This window comes from Bacillus rossius, chromosome 12 (assembly GCF_032445375.1).
Source record: "Bacillus rossius redtenbacheri isolate Brsri chromosome 12, Brsri_v3, whole genome shotgun sequence".
NCBI classification, from domain to species: Eukaryota; Metazoa; Arthropoda; class Insecta; order Phasmatodea; family Bacillidae; genus Bacillus; species Bacillus rossius.
In genome coordinates, this window is record NC_086339.1 from 15,403,084 (window position 1) to 15,427,654 (window position 24,571).

A 24,571-nucleotide genomic window follows, 5' to 3' on the forward strand; every position below is an offset into this window, starting at 1 on the left:
AGGATTTCCAAACTAGGCATCAAGTTTCAGTTCTTTTTTTCTAATATTCGGGATGTCGGAATTATATGTTTTGTCATCGTGTAAATAGTTCTCTGCTGTGTATATTAAAGCTGAAGGTTTCATTCACTTTAAGTCAAATATCTTAACGATGTTTGTATAGTATAGAAATATGTGTACGTGGAAGAGCGATTTACGGCTGGGACGCGCATTTTCACTTGTTATGTAAATTTATTATTATATTATATGTGAATAAATAATGTCGATCTGAAGGACAAAAATTGTATTTGAACCTCCGTGCAGGGATGTTGATTATTTTCCCCCTTAGCGACGAGCCCACCCGACAGACAGCAACACATGTCGTCGCGCCCAACATGGTGTGCGGTCGCGAGGCGAGATGGCGAGAGGACGAGTGGGCGAGTGGGCGGCGGTGGGCGAGGGTGGGCGAGGGTGGGCGAGGGTGGCTCATGAGCGCGACCTTCGCGTGTGCCCCGGCCATTAGTCCCACTTACGCCCGCTTCCTCGCGGCAATCACGGCGGGAGACGCGGAGCGCCGCGACCACTCCGCCGCGCTTCCTCCAGTTTCACGGTGGCACCCCTGCTGCGGGGAAAATAACAAACAATTGTGATGTGGCTGTTTCATGGACACGTCCGTGTGTTGTACGTGAATACGTGTGCGTAACAGGTAATATTTCCTATTCAAAATATAACATACGCTATTTTAAGTATGTTATAATCATGTTTGAACACTAAGAAGTCGCGTATAAGCCGACATTATATATATTTTTTGGACACCATATATATTCACTGTAACTATTTTGCACAAGTGTTTTACATGTGCAATCGATAGATTTTGACGAGACCTGACGATCGAAACCCGAACGAACTTCGTAGCTTCTCCGAGTCAAAAGTTATACTAAATGTAAATCTCTAAACGCAGCTAAATGACTTCAAAATGGCGGCGCATCCCCCTCCACCGCGCGCGATTCGTCGCAGTCCTCACTTGGCGTAACGAATTCTTTGTTCCTTTAGCTATCCAGTGGTGTAATCAAAATTTTTGTATGGAGATGATAGATATGTAGCTGCAACACCAAACCTTATCCCCCGATTTTGTCATAATTCGTTTTTTGAATTGCCTCCCACTTCGGAAGCAATTTTAAAGACGTATTTACGTCAAAATACTGTGGTGAAACTACCAATAGGAAAAGCGAACGTTATCGCGAAAAAGTCTCGGCTTGTTCGTGTGTTCCCCAAGAACATTGTAGTCGATATCGTCAAGTTTTCAGTCTCGCATTGAAAGCGTTTTGACATTAGTCTTTCCTTTAAATGCTTTTGTCTGAGACGTGATTGATTCCTGATTGGCTGAAACTGAGGTAAATCTCCGCTTTTGACATGGCAAAAACTTACAAGCCAAGAAACCTGTGGTAACTATTATTATAATATATGTTCGTGTGCCGTGTTCGTTAAGTGACGTTGATTTTGCAACGTCCACTTCTTTACATATTTCACCCGTGGTCATTTGGCTCTTTAATACAACTCTGTTTCAAACTTCAGGCAAAAAATAAAGTGTCTATGGTAATTATTTATACTATTGTGTTTATGTTTAGCGTATAATGCATATATTGTTCGAATAAGTAAATTTGCTTTTTAACAAATACGAGTGTCCTCGATTGGCTGAAAAACAAATTAGGTTGAAATAAAACCAGTTATTTTATTACGAAGAACGATTCAAATATTCTACCAAGCAATTATTATTTTTAATATTTTGACATAATAAAATAATTTCCTGCGACATGCGTACGATTAACTGTACATTATACATTGTAATTAAACTTCCTTTTGTATACGCATTATTTTTGATGTAATGCATTCCGTCACTGCCTTATTCCCCTGCATATGCTATTGCGTTTACAACTACGGTGCTAACTGAGAAGCCAAATCTTCGTTGAGTGTTATATCTCTCTCAAATGGGTAACTCCATAAAAAAATTACTTCTTATAATTACATCAGCTGGTTGATAATGTTAATTTGGGTGTAAATTTTGAATGGTAAGCAGGTCCCAGAAACAAGGCAAAAGCAAAAATGTTTGGAAATTTTTTTGCCAAGAATTAACCGTCAAGTATTACGCTGTTATATCTACGCAGCGATGTGGCGTAGCTGTTAGACGCTAGAATCGCATTCCAAGGAACTTGCATTCGAATACCGTTCCGGCCTTCTTGACCTCTGTCGTTACCATGGTCACCCGAACTCACGCCTTACCTTAAACCAGGAGCGCAAATATGTTGGTTTCAGGAACGGAGGGGGGGGGGGAGCAGAGAGTTATCTGGATCACCTCTGGATACGGTGCTTGTATGTTGTACACTGCCCATATTTTAGCTTATATGCATGTAATAAGTAAAAAAAAAATTAAAAATATATACAGAAAGTTTTCCATAAAAAAACAGACACGATTTTCTAAGCGCGAGCGGTACCCCTCAGTGAGGGGCTTCTTAATTCCAGGGGGACCGTGCCCCCCTGCCCCCTCCTTCCGCCGAGGATCAACGCCCATGTTGTAGGCCATTGGCGTATTCGCTGTTCTGGGTCGTTGTGTGCTTTTACCTGTGATGACACGGTTGCCGTTGAGGGAACTAACGGCTCGAACGTTGTTGTTCTGTTTGCAGGCGAGAAGCCGCACAAGTGCCAGGTGTGCGGCAAGGCGTTCAGCCAGTCGTCCAACCTGATCACGCACAGCCGCAAGCACACGGGCTTCAAGCCGTTCGCGTGCGACCTGTGCGGGCGCGCGTTCCAGCGCAAGGTCGACCTGCGGCGCCACAAGGAGACGCAGCACACGGAGCTGCGCCCCGTCACCTAGGGCTTGCCGCCGGGCCACGCGCTCCCGGCGGCGCGTGAGCCCAGCTTGGCGCCCCTGTGGACCGCCCAGGCGCGGCCGGCCACGTAGGCGCGCGGGGCGCAGGGCGGCGCGCGCCGGCGGTACGCGCGGAGGCCGCTTCGCCGTGGACACGCCCCGCGCAGGGTGACACGCGCCGGCGGTACAGTCGAGAACCCTGCCGACCCTTGACGGGGCGCGGCGGGTCGCAGTACAACACGCGCCGCCAGTGCACGGCGCAGGGTGGCACGCGCCGGCAGTACAGTCGAGAACCCTGCCGACCCTTGACGGGGCGCGGCGGGTCGCAGTACAACACGCGCCGTCAGTGCACGGCGCAGGGTGGCACGCGCCGGCAGTACAGTCGAGATCCCTGCCGACCCTTGACGGGGCGCGGCGGGTCGCAGGACAACACGCGCCGTCAGTACAGCATCGCTAACGCGCCTGTAGACCAAGCAGACGGCAAAGCGTGTCGCAGGACGACGCACGCCGGCGGTAGAGTAGCAGTTAACACCACTAACGACTCTGCGAATCACCCAAAGCGAGGCTTGCCACAACAGGCGGCTTATCAAAACGCCCACTTCTTAAGCACGAGATCGTTGTTAATTGAGATGTCATCTGGCTCTGGGAGGAGGTCGCTGTTGGGACCGGCTTCGCGTGGGTTCGAGATTGACAAGCAACGCGGACAAAAGCTTTAGGGTGCAGGTGGCAGTACCGGCCGCGCCGACAGTACATTACAGGAGCAGTAAACGTTTATATTTGAGTATTTTAAAGTCTAGTATACGCGGGCTTTTTTTTCCTGTATAAGACAGGACCGCACGCGCCGCCAGTACAGACGGAGGTCGCTCCATCGCGGACACGCCCGCGCATGTCGCAGGGCGGCACGCGCCGTCAGTACACTGGAGGACCCGGCCACCCTTTACGGGCGATGGATGTCGGGTTAAAAATACATCGTTCCTTAATGCTCAGCGCGTACTGCATCTGTCGGGCAACGCGAGAAAAAAAAATGCGGCCGGTTGACATTGTGATAAATTCGGTAACTGTTATTCAGCCAAGCGAGGAACCGTTTCTTGCTTGCCACATGGCGTTAAGCAGCAAGGGCAGTACTCAATTCGCCCACAGTAGAACTAAGCAGCGCTTTTTCAGAGAAAAAAGTTAATATTAGTAGGTAAAAAATTAACTTTTCACCCTCCTCCATCCCAGCTATATATATTTGTTTTAATGTATTTTGAGATTTGTTTAAGTGATATAAATACCCTAATGCCCTTGAATAACTTCAGATTTTTTTTTATTCGCTTCTAGGATTGTTTAGTCTCTGAGTATTAGAAGTAATGAAAGAAACTTTTTTTTTAATTGTTGTATGTTTTTAATTTTTGTATGCAAGAAGCTAGTAATCTGATACTGATCTGAATTGATCTGTAGTTTACTAAACAAAAATATTTACTATTTTTTTTCTTTGATTTGTACCAGATGAATGCATTTAATTACTTAGCGCAGAATTAATTTGCTTATAAAGAAATAAAATCATGTTTTAATGCAAAAAACACAGGTTTACTGGCTGACTAAAAAAATTAAAAACAAGTACAAAATTTTGGATTATTAATGGTTACCAATTATATCGTTGCAATATTAAGACGTGAATCGCATGATCTCTTTACGGTACGTTTGAACTGTGAAACACAAACTAAGCGTATGTTTCAGTTCACACCGAAACTGACTGTGAAATGAGCGTACCAAAAATTTGTTGAACCAAAGAACTGTGATTAATCGTTGACAATGTGTCGTAAGTACATTGTAACGCTTTGTAAATATCTTTGTAGTTTATATTTATTTTTCTGTATGTATATGAATTTCTGCTTGAAAATTACGCTTTTAAATTATGAATCTGAAAAATTTGTAAGATTTACTTTGAATTTGTGTAGACTGTGTTCCAAAAATTATGTTGAAGAAAATGTTTGTCTGGATCTCTATTATTTTATGATGAGCACTAATTAAATAACAAACTTGAATCTTACTTTAAAACATGCTAATCTGACAGTTCTTAATTAAGTACGTAATGATATTTGGTTGACGATGGCACATTTGAAGATAAACAACATAGGCATATAAATTAATATCACAGTATATATTTTTAAAAGGTTCAAGAATTTCCTAAAAAAATTAATAATGCAAAAGTTAATACTTTATTTAAATTACGTACTTGCTTACTGCCTGACGTACTTCGCACATGGAACACAGACTACCAATGATAAATTACTATAGCTTCTTATTATTGCTTATTTACATACTATGTCATGCCAAAAAAGAGAAAAGTTTTTTGTTTATTTTATGTGACACTTCTATCATAAATCCAAAATAATTTTCCTCTTATTTTTATTTATTTTAAAGTTAGTTTACTCTGACAATGGGAGCATTAGAAGTGAGGTTTCTTTTTTTTTTGTTGGTGAATACTAAATGTTTTTATTCAGAAATTGTTTTTTTAAATATCTATTTAATGAAAGAAAAAAAACAAGGATTAAAAAAATGTTTTACTCTTCATGTATTTAGTAAAAATATACGATTTGTTGATTTAAAAATGTCATACAGGCAATATGTATGCATTCGGAAACATTCACAAGATTCATTTAAAAGGAAATAAACTTTGCTACTCACAAGTGTGTCATTTTAATTAAAGTATGTAAAAATTTAATAAATTTTAATTGAGTAACTTTACCATCACACAATACTTCAGACAAAAAGGTTTTTAATGTAACGTTACAGCAATTTTACGGAAATATTTCTAAAATGTCAGTACTGTGTGGAATATGATACTTGCAAAGTTTTTTTATACAGCCATAAAAACTTAGCTCACTCATTTTCGCCCATTACAAAGGCTACTCCTTAGTGACGCCGCCTTTTCTAAGGCCTACAGACCATGATAGGATATTGGGTGTTTTTTTCTTTATAATAGCATTGATGATAAGCTTCGCTACAAATTTAATGGGCGGATAGACCTACTTGCTACACGCCTTTTTTCTACGTGTAAAAATGCAAGCAATCAATAACGATCTACATTTTTGTTTAATGTTTACTGTAAAATAATTATTCGTAAAAAAACTATTAAATCAGCATATATCCGAAAATCCAATACAGTATTGTGGTCTAAGCCGATGTTTCATCTCCTGCGGTTTTTTTTTTTTTTTTTTTTTAGCCTTTGCAAATTCGTGATTTATATGAAGAAATACTTTAGAAACGATGTTACATTTTGTTAAATATATGCGCTAACGCAACTTCGGGAACTAAGAAAATTACACTTCTAGTGAGTGAATACTTTGCAATTAGTCTCATGCGAAAAAAAATTAATAAATTATCTTTCCCGGCAATTTCACAAAATACAGGTAACACGGGGTGCATACAAGACCATAAAAGTATTTGCCACAAAACACACAATGAAGCCCCTATACAGTGAAACATCCGTAATCCTTTTCCTAAATTAATCAATCATGATAATCCAACATCATAAGGAGGTGGTGAGGAATTGAAAGATACCACACTGGTTTCAACCGTATTTAGATCATAAATACTTTCTATCAATGTTCAAATTTTTTTCGTTATAGCCTAGATTATAATGTTGTGGAATGCTTACAGTTTATAGTAAATTACTACTATAAATAGTTTCTCCCGTGGATTCATTGGTGTTTAGTATTAAATTAATTTTTGGGGCTGACAACAATTTCAATAATTCTGTCAATAGTGTCTACGTTATAGTCTTTTAAAAGACACAAAAGAATGTTATAGGTGTGTTTCCCGTTACATGTCATTATTTTATAGTTACGTTCCACAGTGTTAAACCTGCCGACTTTTTGAGTGGTTGAACTTTCACATGTAGCATAATTAATGCATAAATAGCTGACCTAGTTGCATCTCTAACATTTGTGTGCAGTATGGAATAAAATACTGGAACGTTTTAGGTATAAAGTCTGTTTCACTGACCGCTATGTTGTACATGGTTTGAATTTTTTTTTCAGAAAAAAAATTATCTAATTTTACCAGTGCTTTTCAAATCATAATTAATTTTATGATTTTAAAAGTCTACATAAAATTTAACAGATTTTTTTCTGAAGGAATTTAAAACTATACCCCACAGTAACCATCAGCATTGCCTTTAAAACCTAATATTTTCTGTTATTTATTTAATTTGTTTTTACTTATCCATACTGCACAAAAATTCTAAAAATTCAACATTTACAGGTAATCGTGCAAAAATTAGGCACTATATATATATAGTGCATATATATTCATTTTGTGTAAGTTTGGCCGCTCAAAAAAATTTTCCAAGTTTGACCGTGATAAACGTAGGTGTAAAATAATGACCTGTAACGGGATATACGCCCGTATGGCATGTAGTATGTAGAAATCAATATGGCGTCTTCCAGCTCCTTAGGCACGCGCATTAATGTTTATCGAGCAGGGAATGCGAGTCCCGAAAGCCGTTCTTACACTGGGAGCAGCCTCAACCCCCTCCCCACGCCATTTCCCCCTCCACGCCTCCACGAGTGTCGGGAGTGACGGCGGAGTGATATCTTTGCCCGGTCACCTGATCCCCGCTGCTAAGTATTCCGCGCGAATCTTGGCGCCGGAGTGCTCCGGAAGGGGAGTGAAACACTACCTCCCGCCAAGTATAGTTCGTGCCCAAGGTTGCTGTCTGCCTTACGTCGTTCCGTCTTACCCCGGGACAACACGTATCAACACAAATATACACAATCGAATATCTATCTCGTAGGGACACCTGTATTTCGCGAATACATTTCGTGTCAAGGTATTTCACAAAATACTGTAGCTTTTCTCCTGTGGTTATTGGCTGAGGTCGGCGAGAGGTGTCGTCCCGCTCTTGACGGGGCCAATGAGAATGTGGTCACCGTACTGCTGCACCCTCACAATCTGCCATGACTCTTAGAAAAAGCTACAGTGTTTTGTGAAATACCTTGACATGAAATGAAATCGCGAAATACAGGTGTCCCTATCTATCTGTAATTTCCTTTTAATCATACATCCATTATAATTTTAACTTTTCATTCTTGTTAGCAAAATACCTATCCCTAAACCAATATTTAAAAAAAAAATCTTTCTGTCTGTACGAAATGTTTTAACTCAAAACCAACTAATTTTTTTTAACTTGAAATTCAAACAATGTTTTATTAATCAACTCAGTGTATTTTTGGTTTTTAATTTTTTTGAGATATCTCAACCGGTTCTTAGGATATGATGTTAATTATTTGTGTACAGAAAATGGAGTTCCGTAAAATTCACGAAATTGCTCGTACTTGCTCCTGAACGTAAATTCAAAAATTTTATTTTGTGTGGTAGATCTAAGTTTAATTTCAGTTTAAGCGTTCGTGATGATAAACGTATAACTGTCCATGTATTCTATCTAAAATACACCTGTGTTAATTGTTCTGTCCAAGCGAAAGCAGTCGTGGTCACAGCGAAACTGTTCGAAAATTCAGTAAATTACGGACTTTTACCTCAAACAAAAAGTTATTCGTTGAATCTTCTTAGAAACTCCATCTATTTTCACTTTGATTTTTTTTTTCGGTATCAACATTGTAAACACACACGTGTCTTCTTAACTAATATTTTAATGTTTAACATGTAACCTAGATTATTCTTGTGGGTTCGTGTTCACAATAAGTGAACTTAGAACCCGTAGATTTACGGGGAGAAAAAAAAAAGGAGAAAACATTACGAATATCCCTGTATAATTTGTAACCAGCCTTATTCGTTGGTTTGGGGTGAAAATTCTTAACATTGTAGTTTATAGTAAAAGTGCGCATCATATCAGATCACGCCTCGCTCTTGAGAATGCAACACTTCTAGTCACCCCCTCCCCCCTCACCATTTTTTCATTCCTGCAAACCAATGTTTACGACACTCCGAACAATAACTGCGCATGTGCCGGATGTTGGGTACGCGCGCACTCCGCCGAGACGAGACCCGGGTTGCATTTCCCGCCGGGTCGAACCCGGCATTGAAACTAGGCGGACGTTGCCGTGATCTGGCGGGTTTCATCGGGGTGCTCCCACATCCCCGCGCCGAATGCGCTCTGTCTCTGTTCCGTCTCACCCGTACCGCCCCCCTGCGCAGGAAATAATTTTCTGTACTTTTACAATAGATTCCTTCAAAAACCAGTTGCCAAGAAATAGTTTGTAATTCTAAAAGAACGCTAATGTGACTTTGTACAACATATGGCTAAGGTTATTTTTGCTTACATCAAATACTTTTTTTCGAGATAATACTAAGAATTCCTTACGATTGGGGCATTATTTCATATTTTAATTGGCTTTTAATTCAAGCATAATTTCTTTAAACCATAGAAAAGATAATCAAATATTCAATAATTGGATCGCCACTATCATGTGCGACCAGAGCCATAAGGATAGGGTGGGTTGGAGTTTAGTTAGGTTTATTTAAAGTTCCCACAGAGTTCGCCATTGCAATAGGGTATTTTCATATGAATAATGAGTTTTTCTTTTATTTTGAATCTCTATTTTTTCATATTTTCCTTCTTTCCATGCCCGCTCATACGTTCAAAGTTATTCATTCCAAAAGCCAAGAACGTCAGATGATCTTTTATATAGACGATACACTAGGCGTCAGCCTCTTAAAATATCGATTGTGCTAATATCGACTCCACCAGGAACGTTCATACGCGAGTTATGACCAAATTATACAAACTAACTTTTAAAAATAAAATTTTCATGTAATAAAAGGACAAATTTCGATTTAACGAATTCATTAAACTGGTTTCCTGTCGAAATTAGTTCTTGGCGGGCATTTTTTCCAGGTATTTTCTTCTTTATTCAAGTGTATGGAACTGTTTTATAACGACTTTTCATACTCTCACATTGTCAGAGTAAAATAATTTATACGAAAATGTTTTACTCGTTATTTTCTTGTATCAGTATTATTTTTAAATCATTCAGAGTTGGTGTTACTGTTAAAATGTTTCCATTTTTACTGTGTATGTAAAAAAATAAAAAAAAATACAAATTCCTTCCTCAACTGTGTGCAATATTTGGCTCCTAGCAATTTTTACAAAATTAATTTTCTCTGGTATTAAAAATAGAAGTTGTTTGTTATTCTTGTCTGTGTAAACAAACCAAAGATTGTACAATGTAAAGTTCTCAATTGTAATGTAATGTTTAAGATTTTATGAAAAAATATAAAATAACACTGTGTTTCATTTATGAATGAATGATCCTGTTGGTAGTTACCAAAAACAAAAAACAAAAAAATAGTGCAAGAATAGGCCTACCTATGACAGACATTTCTTTCAATAACTTAACTTAAACACATCTCAAACTGAATACTAGTGGCAAATATGGTAGTTGTAGTACGTTTTAATAAATTTGTTATTTTTTTACAAAGCCGATTTGCAGCTATATAATTAAATACACTTTTTTATGATACCTTAATACCTTCAAGAAATTAATACTTTATCTCAACCCGTTCGTTTAACTTAAGCTATATTGTTCAAAACTGCCAAATTGATTCCAATCAATTATTTTACTGGATTAAAAAAATTAATTCTAATCAATTATTTTACTGGATTAAAAAAATATATTACTTGATTAGATACCTAACAAGAATATTGATGCTAAAGTCAACATAAATCATTTACATTTGTAACATGATTCAATTCTGTAATAACATTTACTCACTTTTATTAAGTTTTAATACCCAATAATAACGAATGCGCTTGTTGGCAGAAATAATAATTTATTTAAAATAAGCAGTGTCTAAGGTAAAAAATATATATATTTCAGATTACTTGTAATTATTACGTAATCACGCTTAAATTAGTATTTTATGTCTTAAGGTATATTGGTTCTTGATTTGTTATAAAACACCATTCAAGGCATTAAAAAAATGTGTGTACTATGTTTTGACTCAGTAAACTAAATACAAGCGTTTTTAAATGGATAGTTGATATTTTAGACAAAGCTCTAATTACGAATTTAATGTATGTTTGTATGTTCATACGTAAAGTTCGGCACGTGATCTGTAACGCAGTCGGATGCTCGCCGGCTTTCGGTGCGAAAGGGTGTGGGTTCGAGTCCCGGGTTAGTCATGTGTGAAAACTTATATCGTCTGAAATAGATTAGCAGTCGAGATAATGTGTCAAAAAAATAATCACATCGTCCAAAATAAGTCAATAACAAGGCAGCGGGTAAACAAATGGTTGGCATGTTGGTAATGACATATGCTCAGCAAGCCACAGGTGAGACACGTGTTGCAGGTTAAATTCCCGCCTACATCAGAGAAATATTTTTCTCCGGTGGGAAATTCCGTTCCCGGATCCAGCACACCCCTTTCGACACCTTGACGCGGAACGCTGCGGGAAGCCACCGCAGCCTCATATTACCTGAACGTCCTAGCGATGTTAAGAGACCATCTCGCGCTCGGCTTGCAGCACACGGTTCATGGCGCGCGCTGTTGCCAGATCTCTTAACACACCACGAAGATATTCAGGAATTTGGAATTCAAGAGCGCACTAGAAGCATGATAAGAATCCATATAGTAATTTTTAATGTTTTATACTATCACGCGTACGAAGATTGTAATGTTCACTTGATAAAAAAATTAATAATATCACATTACTTCAATTTAAGATACAAGTGATATATTTGGCAACAACGCGCGTGGAAACAAGGACAGCGCTTTTAACAGTCGGTGCATTGTTAGAAAGAGAGAGAAATCGCCTCTTTACTTCCACACTGTAAAGCTAAGAGTGGTGTGCTCTGTATAAATTCGAACCTCCTTCGTTATGACTGTTCAGCTCTTAGCAATCGGCTTGCTTCACGCAAGCCTGAACTGACTCTAAAATAAAGCGACACAATAATAAATACATGTTAACGCGCGTAAATAAATGACCAGGCGTAGACCTGCGAAGAGTCTCGAAGATCCAATTCCTACCGAGTAGAGCACTGATGTCCTGGGGTAGCACAAGGGAATAAACGTTTCGATGGGAACGGCATTAACGTGCCGGTAATTGAATTAAGTATCGAGGAGGAGGGGGAGGGAGGCGTGTGCTACTAAGGGTGGTATCGCACGAGAGGGGGAGAGTGTGAAAGGGAGGGGGAGGGATAAGAGGGGAGGAAGGATTCAAGAGAATCCCCACGGGATGGATTCGAAGAACACTCCACCCCAGAGGGGGGAGAGAGTAGTTCTTACATATATCCCCCCCCCCCTACTTCGCAGCCATGGAAGAAAGGTATACGTTTTCAAAAAATAATTCCTGACCGCGCTACAAAATATTGCAGTCAATATAGAACACCACCAAATATTTTCTATCGACAGCAAACTTTTTTTTAAGTGTAACTTCTTTGCAGCGAGAGAGGTAAGTAAGGGGCGATGACCTACAGAGAGCATCGGAAAGTGTAACATTCAGGAGTGGGGCCATCGATGGTGGATAGGAGGATAGTGTTCTCTTTCACTCTCGAGCAAAGCATTTGTGAAGCCTCACTGCAGTGTTGCATTTTTCGTTACGCTGCCGACACACTTTTCCTGCTAACAGCCGCTTCTCGTGAAAATAGCCCGCTGGAAACTCTCAGGCCTTCTCCCATCTACACACTTCGTAAAAATGGCGGCATTCAGTACGTTATTGCGTATAACTTACTGTTTAGTTTAATCGTTCATGTAAATCATTAAATTAATTTAAAAATTATTTTTTACATACATCACCGCTAATTTACACTGTGTGTCACAGGTAAAGCCTGAAGTCTCTACGACTCACAGTATAAACTAGCAATAACATATGTCCAACATTTTGTTTTAAATCAATCTTCCCCATTGCCAAAATCAATTAAAGAACAATTAAATTATTGAGATAAAAATTCATCGTTCATGTGGATTATTTAGGTGTGAAGTTTCACTTCCAAATCACGTGGTGTTCAAAACGTGGCTTATTTCGACCACAACATTTCGTTTACGGAAATAAATTGTTTATTTGAGACTACATAATTATTAATATTTCCCTATTGTTTACATGTTTTTGGCAGTCACTTTTTTTTCAGTGATAGACATACCAGACTTAAATTAATTGTATCAAGACCAAGATTCATTTGCAAATAATTGATGAAAATTAATATTCAGACGTTTAAAATTTAAAAAATGTTTTGCATCAAAAATTTAAAAAATACAATTGATATTATCATCAGAAAGAATATTTTTAAAATAATAACTATTGATCTCGGAAACTAAATATTTCCGTATTCAAGTAATTATGAGTGCAGCTTATTATTATTTTAACCCTTATTTTGAAGCCCTATTGTAGAATAATTTTTTTAGAACAAAATACAATATGTATTATAATAGAGATTAGGAGAGTTCAAGGGTTTTATTGGTTAGCGTATTTAAGTTAGTAAGACAATGAAATAAAATATTTAATAAATTTTAGTTGTTTTTATAAACTGTATTTTTTTTACAATTTGCATATTTATTATTAGGAAACTGTTTTGTTGGTAATTTTTTTAACACTCCAAATAAAATACCATAAAATCTTGATACATTTATGTAACAAACGCAAAATTAATATTTGGAAGTAGTATATATTGGGGGCTCCGGGCGCACGGTTCATGGTCCGGATTGTTGATTGTCGATCACCATATCGGATTGTGACGGCGGCCAGCTTGGATTATGACATCACCGTTGCACGTTTCGCTGACGCAATCTTGGGTTGTAACATCACGGCGGCCATCTTGGATGACCTTAACCTTCACCTTTGACCCCAGTCGCCTTCTTGAATTTCGTTATCTTGGAATTGAGCGCCACAATCCCCCAAACGTTGCAATTTTAATTACAGCCACCATCTGGATGTGTATGACGTCACTGTTGCACTTTTAATTACGGCTGCCATCTTGAAATTTTGTAAATTTTACGCTAGAAATTTGGTAAAAAATTTTAAATTTATAAAAAATTAATTTAATTTAATTATGAAAATATAATTTATAAAAAAAACTAGGTTTAAACTCGGCGAGGTCATTCTATTAAAAATGGCTATAGATATTTCCTCCATGGAAACCACTGCAGACTGACCTCCCACCACTAATGCATTTAGGTATTTTTTACTATCGTAATCGCTATTAAAGTGGGGAAAATGTATATTACAATGGCATGTTTCATTTTTATTCTTTTTAACGTTTGTTTCATTTCATCTTTCATGTATAATGTGTTGGCATTTAACATTTGCCATATGTTAATTTCATTTTACTAGATATACTTTATAAAAATATAGGTACAATAAGTTGTAACTGTGGTTCCATTATTAATAGTAATAATAAAAAAACTGTTTTTATTAATCCGAATCTTATTTAAGAACAAATGTCAGTTTGCCTTCAAATGGCTCATAGTAGTGGCGTGTACTATTTATTTATTATATTTAGTAGCGTAACATTGCGAGTAATTTTCAGAAAGGTTTCACGTAATTAGCTACAATAATATTTCATGAAAACACGCTATTCAGGCAGAAAAAATTAGTATATATTTGTGAACGGCAAAACTTGAATAATTTTAAGGTTTTGATGTTTAAAAAATTGGATAAATTAAGAACGAAGTAGAAGGGGTGATTCGATTCTCATATCTTGTATGCAATTATGAGTTTTAGCAATTTGGGGAATTTTACTCTTTAGTTAAAAATTATTACGTTGATATCACAGTTAAGGCGCCCGCCTACCTGGGAGCACATCCCGAAATTTCACTCGCTGGCTGAGCGACCTTGCCGGGCGACAGTGGTCGGTACTGGAACTAGGCGGCTGCAGCAGTGTTCGCACAGCGGGAGTGCTATCCATTTCCCCCCTCCAAAGGAGAGTCACCACCGTAGTAGGGTGTTTCCAAACTACCAGTACTTCTGCTCTCACGGCGGAAAGAAAGACAGATGATACCGCGTGCATGCTCCTCTCTCCACCCTCTCCCCCTTCCAGCTCCCACACCACCGCTCCTTGGTTGCAGACGGAGCTCTTATTCCAAGGCTATCCATTTCATTTACGTCTCGCGAGGACCTTTCTGATTGTTGATGTATAATCGTATGAGCTACATGTAGTCAAGATGCTAGATTATGAAGCGTACGGACGTCACAGTTTCTCCAAACATAATAAATATTATTTAATAAAATATACATTTCTCCTTTCCAAAGAATAATGATATGTGTAGTAAATTGGTGAAAACATGCAATAGGAAGGACAAATTCTGTGTAAGTGGAAGCAAGTTAAATAAATTGTGGTTTCCTTCGTAGATGAGTTACTCATATTAGAATAATCATTTAATTTTTGTTTATTATCATCAATAGTAGGTTATGTTCACGTCGAGCGATATATTTCGTACAAAATATCTAGTAGTTAGTTATAATAATGAACTCTTTCATAGTAAAATATTATTCATTGCGTCGATTTGCGTAATATACAATAGAAAAAAATACAAATTAACATTATTCAGAACCTAATAGTTGTAAGTACAGTTATTTTACATATCCATGAATGTTTTGAAAAATGATATTGTAATCATTTAATACATTTCATTTATTTTTAACACAGTGTAATCTTGTGAGTAATTGAAAACATTTATAAGTGTATTCATGTGTCATTTATCCTATATAAGACAAATACCGTTGCTTTGTTAATACAAACAAAAGGTACTATGTGTACTAAATTCAACGAAAGCCCTTCAATATTGTAATTTTATTACAAGTTATCATAATAAAAATTTAGGCGACAATATAAACAACATAGATAAAGGTAAAACTATAACTTTTAACACAAAAGTTTTAAATTAAATATGGATTAATAAAATATAAAAAAAAATCGTTTGACAAAAAAAGGGCCCAAAGTATCTAACTACAGCAACAGCACTTGCGCGGCTCTAGATTTTATAATTCAATCTGGATATTAGCTTAAATTTTCCTAGTTGTATCAACTAGTTTTTAAATTTAAGTAAATATTAGTTTAATCTATATATATTTTTTATGAATTGTAATATAGGTGTCTCGGCTTTTTACTATTACCTAGTTGAACAAGTTTGCTAAGATTGACAATAGGCCTACGCTCTAACAAAAATTATTTATGATTGCCTTTCAAGTGTAAAAGACAGTCGAATCAATATAAAATTAACTACGAGAACTAGTTATAACAAACAAAAAAATTTAAGTGGACAAAATATCATGACACACCCACACACACCTACACACACACACACACACAATGATCGCACTCAAATTATTAAACATCAGTTTCAGTTCAGGACTGGTGTAAATTAAGTTACTGACAATATCTTATTTTCTGACGTGTATCATCGAGTATTTTATTAAAGAATCGTTTTAAATTAAAATTTATGGATAAACAATTTTGATCACGTATTATCTTTGTATTGCGAGCGAAAATGCATATTCCTGAGACTCGCACTGCATCAAACGAAGTCCGCTTACCCGCGTGAAATGGGCTATCACAAACTCGCAGCTAATAGTGAATCGTTTTCAATCATTACGGCGGCATTAATAAATTTGCCATTTTTTTTAAATTTTATATATTTACATTGAAAGTTCGAATGGAAATAAAATGTTGTGTAGATTTTTTTTAAAAAATTCATCAGCTATACAATGTTAAATTTCTAAGAAACATACCTATTTGAGACTGCCTAGAACATATTTGTATTTTTATGCTGTAATTTATGAGAAGTTTACTTAAAAGTAACCTTAGTTCAAACAAAATATAAAATGCTTTTGTATAAGTTAAGACATTAGTATTTATAAAAAATTAAATTATTTATAACAAATACATGAAATAACAATATGTATAAAACATGTCCACAACAAATAATCACACAGGGTAAAGAGCGAACACACCAAGTTCATTACTCAGTTGAAACAAATGTAACGGAATTAAACAATAAGTACAGAAATGTAATATATGCAAATGTTTAGTTAGAAATAAATCATATGTGACTATGTCTTGAAAATAAAATTCCATACTTCAACAAAATACAATTTGTCAAGAAACTTTTGTTTCAAAACTGTGTACATTATTTTTTTATGTCATGCACAGGTAATCCTTTCGGCTATTGCGGATCCACAAGTTCAGGGAGCATAAATTCTATGTAAAAGTCGTTTAACTTTTTTACCATTTTTCCTTCCCAAAATGATTTACTTCGCTCAATTTTTTGGACAAGCATGCCCAAGGGAGTCCACACTACGAAATAACACGTCTGTCTTTGAGCAATATGCATTTTTCCCTGTACTTGATACATATACCTGTCGTCTTCTTTCAGGCGTAGTTCCCCATTTTCAAGACGACAGAATTTTATTTTATTTTGTTGTATACCCTCTTCTGGAGTAAGGCGTGATTCTGAAAAAGGGCACTTCACCTCGACAACTGAATCTTCGCCAATTAGACCATCCGGGGTAGCTGCTAACCAAGGCATCTCTTGGTCAACAAACAATCCTGATGCTGTAATCGTTTTGCCGAGAGTTTTTTCTAGCTGTTCTAGGGCTATAGGTTCTTTGGCCAATCCGTATTTTGTAGCGAACGATCCTTGAAATCTGCTTTAAATTAAAGATATAAGAGTTTTTGATCTTGGTGTTGATGATTTCAATTTACAAATACGGCCGAAAGAAGATGCTGTTAATCGTTTATAACGTTCTGCCAACCAAAGCTGAGAGTTAATTTGAGCTGTCGTGTTAGCCTGAAGAGAATTTCTTTCACATTCATCAAGGCTAAGTTTTACCAAAAAGTTTTGCTTTTGTCTTTGGAATTCTTCTTTAGTCATTTCAGGTTCTGCATTCACATTGCCAAAGTGACAATCTGGCCCAGTCATTACTAATCGCCTACGTTTAATTTTTTTCGGTTTTTCTTGGAGCCGCTTTCTCCTTTTTTCTGCAGATCTTTGTTTGTTCTGCATGTTGCTTAACACCATATTATCAAAGCTACAGTCAAAATTTTTACTGTGCCTACTTATTCTTGCTACTTCTGAAAACAGGCGATTTTTATAAAAAATACGACGCCCCTGAATGATTGCTCGTACTAGTGTGGTAGATGTTTCAGGAACTAATACAGTTGCATTTTTTCCACTTATTTCTGTAGAGGCGGGATACTCTGACGGGCCATTGCTATTGACTTCACTTGCTGGTGATAACGGTAGAACACTAACATCTGATTCATCCCAATAATGGTCAGGTATGGCAGTGTGATTTACTTGACTTGTAGTGGACAGGTCACTGTGCACGTTACTGCTCTTTGTAGGGGTTGTCACTTCAAATGACACATCAGGCCAATGAGAGCAACCTGGTTGAGTGTTTTCCAAAGAAAATGTTGTCAGTGTGGTTAGTTGGATGGGTGATCTGAAACAAAATGTTTGATAACATATTACAGCAGTTGTACAGCAGTGTCAAATCTACATTGTTATTTGAGTACGAAGCACAGAAAGATCTCCTTTAATGGACTTCACGACGCAATGGGCTATTTAGAGAATTAATGTAAAATAAATTAAATTCAAATTAATTAAGCTTGGAAAGATGAAGTTTAATTAAAGTGTAAGGTGCGTATAATGAAAGGTTAATGTTGTCTGCGTGACCTGCGTGATAGGCAGACATATCATTCCTTATCATACAAAATATTTTATAATCATTTTAAATTAAATGACGGCATTATAATAATTAATTAAAAAGGTGAGAAGAAACCGCAGCATCTGAGTACATTCCAAATTATAGCTGTAGTTTAAGCACTACCAATCTTACAATTCCAGCTCGTATACGACATAAGTATTTAAAACTCAAGTAAGCGTTCGTGTGTGGACCTAAAATATTATATATCTACTTAATTGTGTTAAAATATGTTATATCATATTTAAAAAAATCATCAATTTTGTTTTCTAAGTAAATGTTTCATTTGTTTTCCTTCAAATTGTTTTAATAAATTCATAGACTTTTTAAAATCTTCATCTGTTCTGCCCCTTACTTTGACTCGTGAAAACCCCCCTGCTAATTTTTACCCTCACACATCGTAACAAATTCAGCGTCAAGATCTCTCATCTCCAAGAAATACAAATCTGTTTACTTACCCATCACGCGTCTTCGCATAACTGTTGCCACAGGAGTCACCTTGCAGATCGTCAGTGCAAGGGATACACGGATTTGCCAAAACTGCTGTTTTTGCTCCATCACAGTTCTTAATTTTCTTGAGATCTTCTGGCTTTATTAATTTTGTTCTGCGCCAAATAAAAGTTTAGGTAAGTTTACCACAAAAATTTAAATGAATATTCAAATTGTAAGTTTTCCTGTACTTTCGGACAGATTTATTATAATATGTAGTATAGGTAACGTGACCATACGTCCTACTTAGGGCGGGACAGTCACGCTTTCAGGCTGTCTGTCCCGCTGTCCCCAGCGGGGGCAAAAATTCCCCGCTTTCGCAAACAAAATGATAATTCAACATACCTAATGAACAAAATATGAACAATTGACAAAACACAGTTAAGTGTCGCAGTACTGAAAGCCATTTTGATTACCAAGACTAACATCAAAAAATCATATAATGAACTTCATTCCTACTTGAAACTAGACCCGATATTTTGAAACAGATTTTTTCCGCCGACAAAAACAAAACTCCCTAGACGTATGTCATGTCATAAAGGTTTATTTGATTTATCAGCTCAGCTGGCTTAGTAACTCAGCTAACATGGAAAGCTGGAATCACAGTGCCCCGACGGCCCCGACACGACAGGCCCGAAAAGTTCAATAGTCAATGAAATACAAGCTCGCCGTGACGTCACCCCGGCAAAATACGCACCCCGAGGGCCAGCAAGGAATAGATTATATTTCTAATTCCGTCGTGTCGTACTGCCCGACAGATAAGAAAACGCCAACGGAAAAGAACCAGTACAGAACTAAATTTCAAAAATATTTACCTACTTGGTGAATATTTTTGCTGGAAAGTTAAATTTCGTTTTACGTGTTGATGAATTTAAAAATTGGTAGCTTCCCTTCGTCTGTTTGCGGTTAAAGACGTTATTTTAGAATCGTGAAGATTGGATTTAAGAATGGACGAGTTCAACGAAGAACTTCTAATTAGTAAAGTCCAAGCTTATGCTATTTTGTATGATATTGGTGTGAAGGACTACAGAAACCAGCCAAAAAAAAAAAAACCTTGCTGGGCTGAGATAACATATAGTTTTTCGGGAGAAGTTGACGGTAAGTTAACTAAATATTTATCAGTTCTGAATGCAGTTGCTTCGAGTTTTTGGCTTGGTTATTTAAAAAAAAATTGTACTTTTTAAATTATTTGTAATCCACATATTACCATTTGCCGAAGGCCAAATTTAAAATCGTCGGGTTATTTTTGTCGTGGTATTGTGACCCTACGCTTTTAAATCTGTCGTGCTGGAACGCTGAACGAAGGTTTGTCGGGCCTGTCGTGTCGGCCTCGTCGTGGTATTGTGACTCCAGCTTAATACAACATAAAGTTATGTAATAAACTCTATCTCTATCCTTCTTTACGAAATTCTGCAGACATTCTGCTCTGACGGAAAAAAAATAAATAGCTACATCGATTACCAACAGTGGACGTCTCTAATCTAAGAAATAATTTTAAGATATTTTATTATCCAAGCATAAAAGCTATGTGGCAGAAATTAAATTCTGTCCACGCAGTACTGAGAACATGAGAAAATTTAGCCAAAGTTAGTCCGTTCGCAAAACATGTCAGTTTTTACCTTGAAGCATTAAAATAGTACATAATATATATTTAAAATATCAAAATTATTTTTAGATTGAAGGAAATGGAGTTTAAAATTCACGCCTTGTTTATGTTTATGTAATAAATATTTTAAATACCTATAATGTTCAATATCCAATTCATGCCGTTACCATTTATGAGCAAAGGTTTCCTGGTTATAACTTACTAACGATAATGAATTTACACGTACGAGTTAAAGAATGCGTTCCATTTATTTACTGATGCATAAAAACTTTTATCATCGACCTTCTAACTGGTAAATAGCATGTAATAGCTACGAAAAATTGCACTGTAAATTGGTTTCAGTTGTTTGTTTGTATCGTGGTGAATATTTACCGTCGCAACTACGCGATCATTTGGTTTCGTACCATTTTATCTCGTTTTTAGCTTTCACGCTCTTGTATCTACATTGTGAGTTGTATTGACCTAATATATATACAGTACAGGTTTAAAAAGGAAAATTTTTACTACTGGCATCTTCTCTTACACAGTTAACGAAACATATACATCCATCAAACGTGACGCATTTAACATCACTCGTAATTTTGTTTTATTTAACTTCCTACATTACGCCGGTTAAACTAGCGAGAGGATTATATTATTTACTAAACCTTAACTTACTGCTACTTGCACGCCTCTATTCGAACTCAGAGCCTATTGCTCCCGCGCCATAACCGACTACGCTATCAGAGACCGTCTGTGAACACAAAAATGAAGTTATAATATAAAAATTAAAAATAAATTAGTAAACACAATAGTAATAATGTAAAATTATACCTTGTGCCGTCGAAATATCTAACTTTTCCTTTTTTCCAGATTCGTTTCTTCCGAGTGGCGTGTAATCTCAACCTTGATTTCTTTCCCTTTCTTCGTTCGTCGTCGACAGCTTTCATTTTAAAACAAATATAACATATATATTCAAAGGAAACAGCTGAACATAATGATGTAAAATAAAAACAATCCGGCCACGTCCAGCGACTCCACCCCGCAACTGCGCTTGCTTACTGCACGCCCTGTGTCGAGAGTGGAGGGGGGATCAGGCGCGCCAACCTGACTCATCTTTCACCTCCCCCCGCGGAAACGAGCCGATTGCTGTTCTACGGCTGAGAGCGCGCCACGTGATGGACTGCCAACAAGTGCAAAACATGCCGCAGTAACACACGTGCCTCTCGGAATTCAATGCGGTGACCCTATAATTTTATTGGTGTATATTTTGTATCAAGGTCCATTGCATGTCTCTATATTAGTGCCACATAGATCCCGTGAATAGTTTGTAAGATACTGCAGCCTGAAAACCCCGTTTTTGGCCATGTTGAGGGATTCTAAAATATGTTTTTTATATGAATAATTAATTTCTAATAAAAATTAAGCCTATACCTGAAGTGTGTGTTCTTTTCGTACGGAAACCAATTTCGAAAATTTTCCATAGCTTTCTGTAAAAATGTGTATTTCAAACACTCTGCAATGTTGTACACTTGCTAGGTAGGCGGGCGCCTTAATTAGATTTTTCCCATTGGATAAGAACATATTTTATGATGACTTTTATAAAACGTGATGATAATTTTTAAACAGACGTAATTTACTTGCTACGTATTGAAGTAAAAAAAATTATTAACTCTAAATATAAGGTTATTTAGGCTGTTCCGAATAGTAAGGATGTATCGTTTACTTATGCAAACTGAAGATTGAAAATTTTTATAAGCTATTCGTTAAAGGAATATCCGTACTCTTTCAACGCTTACAATATACCTGGTGTATGAAGAAAAAAAAAGTAATATATTTTCGGCGGTAAATTGTTTGTGTTTACAGATTCTTCGTGATACTTTTTAAAACAATTTTTAGTTTTTCACTCGTTCAAAATTCATCAATAGACAATAATAAATACACATAATTAATATGGATAGCAACCGACTGTTAGAAATTACAGTAAATTTACAGACTTTTTAACAAAGATTTAAAAAAAAAACGAAAAGTTCTTCGTAATATCAAATAACTGGAGCTTCGTAGAAACTACGTCAATCTCCAACTTCCTAGTAACGTGTTTCGTTGCTTAACAAGGCAAACACTCACGTGGAAGCGGGGGGGGGGGGGGGGGGGGAGATAAAGTTTTGGATATAGACTCGAAAAGTTTTTAATGTTTTCTTATTATGATAAGAGGGCCGGATTTAGGGGAGGGCAACAGGGGCGAAAGCCCCGGGGCCTCCACAAACGGAGGGCCCCCACAATAGAGACTTCGGAAAAATATCTTTCAAATTCCGACAAGTAAACACTAGTAAACATCTTTTGTAAAATATTAACAGAAATATTCATTAACACTAAAATTTAATTTCATATAATTCTTGTTTCCGTTTATATTTATGTGTGTTTTTTTAAATACTAAGAGAATCTACTTGATTTCACAATAAATTATTTATTGTAAAACTCGACTGAAAAAAATTGTTCATTTTATTTGGAAAATAATTTGGGGCCAGGGGCCTCCGGCCCTCTGTTGCCCCGAGGCCTCTAGACCTCTAAATCCGGCCCTGATGATAAGATTATTGCTGTTGATTCATGTCTAAATTAAGAAATCTCAACACTCGTAAACTTTCGTAGATAACTGTAATGACGATCCCTGGATAATTTGTAACCAGCGTGATTCGTAAATTCAGGGTGATTTTTTTTTAATGGCGTGGCTGATCCAGTTACCGGCAGTGCCACAACCGGTCATAGGCTACAAGGATGCATCTAAGGACGTGAGCTACGTGTCCTGTGAGGGTACTTGCAACTATGCGGAACGTAAACGAAGATTCCCGATACAATTTATGATGCACTTTAAAACGATCTTTCAGGCTGAAGGGTTATTTAAGAATGTATTTGAAAAAACAGGGTACTACTATGCTAAATGGTTAGTTACGAACGTACTTTTAAACCCACATAGAGTACCGTCAAACATATCTATCCGATGATTTCAAATTGTAAAAGCTTGGTAACTAAAATCGATGATTATATGACTCCGTGGCGCAACGGTAGCGCGTCTGACTCCAGATCAGAAGGTTGCGTGTTCAAATCACATCGGGGTCACTGTTCATTTTTATTTATTTAAAATAAGAACACTGGGTTTTTTGTATGCAGTCTAGTACCGACACAAAAATAAATTTTTCAGTTATCAATATGTAGTCATGGAACTAAATCACAGATACTATCACTGTAGAACCACAGGATCAAGTTGAATTTAGTATAATGTAAACAGAAGGGTGGCGACCACAATCCGGGCAATAAACTATTGTGGGAAACAGTATCGGCTACGCTGAAGCATAATGGTGGCGATAGAGTCACTGCACAGGCCACCTTCCGTAACCTATAAATTATAATTTCTCAGAAACCATTAGGAATTTTAAATAGCTATTTTAAAGGTTAATAGAGGAACGTATGTACAATTAACCTAAATAACTGATGGATTTATAAATTTTTCAGACTTACGATGCACTATATATAACATTAAAAAAAAAATAGTCTGGCAATTTTCACCAGTACATATGTATGCAAGTTTGAGGCGCTAGAGTGTTTTATGATAGACCAAGGTTCTCCGGAAATTAAAAAAAAAAAATTCACGCAACTGGTCGGAAATCGTGAAAGAGTTTTATTTCATACCGAAAAAAAAATTCCGTACATTCCCCCAACGTCCACCTTAGAAAAAAGAGAAAAAAGTACCCGAATATTTTCATTCGATTTCCATCAACGTGCTCCCCAGAGTTCTCTTTAGCAGTCTTCCTCCCCCCCCCCCCCCATTTTCTTTTATTTTATTTCCGGGCAGAACTCACCCCCACACGCCTCGCCCTTGTACGGGGTCACCGTGACCCGCTTAGTAAACATGTAAATAGAACAGTCACGTCCCTGTAGGGATGCGACCCCCTTTAACTGCCGCTGTTTCGAAACCCCCCCAGAAGCTCAGTTCATCCCCTCAGGGCACGCACTT

The 24,571-nt window shown here is 37.0% G+C and overlaps 1 protein-coding gene and 1 non-coding gene across 2 annotated transcripts in view; both read left to right on the forward strand.

The window, feature by feature from the left end:
* LOC134537255 (zinc finger protein Gfi-1-like) overlaps positions 1-2,848 on the forward strand; it is a 71,749-nt gene extending 68,901 nt beyond the window's left edge. The window contains exon 4 of the mRNA XM_063377525.1: positions 2,658-2,848. Within this exon, the coding sequence (XP_063233595.1) occupies positions 2,658-2,848 (191 nt within the window). The remainder of the gene's footprint in view (positions 1-2,657) is intronic.
* A 20,756-nt stretch (positions 2,849-23,604) lies between these two features.
* Trnaw-cca (transfer RNA tryptophan (anticodon CCA)) lies at positions 23,605-23,676 on the forward strand. The gene has a single exon. It is a non-coding gene; the product is annotated as a tRNA-Trp (tRNA).
* The last annotated feature ends 895 nt before the right edge of the window (positions 23,677-24,571 follow it).